General features: G+C 67.6%; 1 protein-coding gene across 1 annotated transcript in view; it reads right to left on the bottom strand.

Annotated features, from left to right (window-relative positions):
- The window catches only part of LOC108509217 (dystonin-like), a 37,956-nt gene that overhangs the window by 15,572 nt on the left and 20,496 nt on the right, over positions 1-1,888 (bottom strand). The window contains exons 23-25 of the mRNA XM_017838548.1: positions 1,557-1,763; positions 893-1,012; positions 452-621 (exon numbers count right to left, since the gene is read on the bottom strand). Coding sequence (XP_017694037.1) covers positions 452-621; positions 893-1,012; positions 1,557-1,763 — 497 coding nt within the window. The remainder of the gene's footprint in view (positions 1-451; positions 622-892; positions 1,013-1,556; positions 1,764-1,888) is intronic.

The raw sequence follows: 1,888 nt of genomic DNA, 5'->3' as shown, positions 1-1,888 counted from the left end.
GGTCCTGGCAGTGCCATTATGGACAGGGAACGGTCCTGGCAGTGCCATTATGGACAGGGAACGGTCCTGGCAGTGCCATTATGGACAGGGAACGGTCCTGGCAGTGCCATTATGGAAACAGACAGGCCCTGGCAGCGCCGCTATGGACAAAGACAAGTACTGGGAGCACCATTAGGGGCAGGGACATGCCCTGGCAGTGCCCTTATGGGACAGGGCCTGGCTGCACCCCAGCGCCAGCAGTGCTGGGTGTGGGGGTCCCAGAGCAGGGAGTGGGATGCTCAGGGAGGAAGGGCAGTGCCACGTTCTTGCCTGGGACACCCAGAGCGAGCAGAGAACAGGCAGTGCCGTCCCATTCCATCCCGTGCCATTCCCATCCCACCCCACCCGCATCCCAAGCCCTTCCCCATCCCACGCCCACTCCAAGCCATCCCCGTCCCCGTCCCGTTCCCACCTCTCCGCGGCACGGCTGCACAGCGCATCCCAGCGCTCCTTGAGCTCCCCCAGCAGCTCCTCCAGCGGCTGCAGGTCCTGGGGGAGCCGGGCCCCCTCCCGCAGTGCCCGCCCGCTCCGCAGGGTCGCCTCGTACACCGGACGCTTCGCCCGCAGCACCTTCTGGAACGCCTGGGGGGCCACGGGCGGGTGCTGAGTCCCCCAGCTCGGGGAGGCTCCCCCTGCTCCCCCAGTGCTGCGGGGGGTTGGGGTGCCGACATCCCTCAGCCCTCCCGGGTCTCCTCACTTCCCAGAATAGCCCTGGGAAGGTGTCCGACCCCCCCGCCCCCCCCATCTCCCTCCAGAGCACTCGGGATCCCCCCTCTGGAGCCCCCAGCCCCCCAGCTCTGCTCCCCACAGCCCTCCTGGGAGCCCTTTGTGCCTGGGAGCAGGGCGGCCTCACCTTGTGCTCAGCCAGCTGGCACTTGATCTCCTCCTGGCTGGTGGGAGCGTCCTGCGGCTCCTCCAGGCTCTGCTCCACCTCGTCCATCCAGTCCAGGAGCAGCCGCCGGGACTCGCTGAACTGCAAGGAGGGATGGTTTGGGGAGGGCTGCGGGGGGGCTGCGGGGGCAAAGCATGGCCGGGGCAACCCAGGCAGGAGCCACGGAGCCACACGAGGGAGTGGCACAGCCCTGGCACCGCTTCGGGGCAAACCATGGGCCAGCACAGCACGGTGACAGCACCAGAGCCTGCTCCCAGCAGGACCTGTGTCATGGAATCATCAGACCCAGGATGGTTTGGGTTGGTAGGACCTTAAAGCTTATCCAGTGCCACCCCTGGCCATGGGCAGGGACACCTCCCACTAGCCCAGGTTGCTCCAAGCCCCGTTCAACCTGGCCTTGGACACTTGCAGGGATGGGGCAGCCACAGCTTCTCTGGGCAACCTGTGCCAGGGCCTTCCCACCCTCGCAGCCAAGGATTCCCTCCCAGTATCCCATCTAACCCTGCCCTCTGGCAGTGGGAAGCCATTCCCCCTTGTCCTGGCACTCCAGGCCCTTGTCCAAAGCAAACCGAGGGGCAGAGCCCCCTCCCCAACCCCTGAGGGCAGCGGGCCACGTTCACAGTACCTGTTTGCTGCGCTTTCGTGCCTCCTCCAGCGCTGCCCCCCTCTCAGCTGCCCTCTGCAGCACCTTGCCCAGGCGCTCCCGCGCCGCCAGCACCAGGTTCTGGATGACGGCCCCGTCCTGCTTCCTGCTGAAATCCTTCAGGCGCGCGGCCACGGCCTCCAGCCCGCCCAGCTTCTCCCCGTGGGCGTTCGCCTCCTTCACCAGGGCCTGCGGGGAGGGGCAGCTGTGGGTGGGTGGTCCTGGGGCAGGTGGGGAGCCCCTGGGAACAGCCGATGCCGGGATGGGACACGGAGCCCCCCGGCACAGATGGGACACGGAGCCCCCCGGCACAG

The sequence above is a fragment of the Lepidothrix coronata genome, unplaced genomic scaffold (assembly GCF_001604755.1).
Source record: "Lepidothrix coronata isolate B3197 unplaced genomic scaffold, Lepidothrix_coronata-1.0 Scaffold345, whole genome shotgun sequence".
Classification (NCBI taxonomy): Eukaryota; Metazoa; Chordata; class Aves; order Passeriformes; family Pipridae; genus Lepidothrix; species Lepidothrix coronata.
The sequence above is the reverse complement of the archived record's forward strand: the minus strand, read 5'-3'. Positions and strand labels throughout refer to the sequence as shown.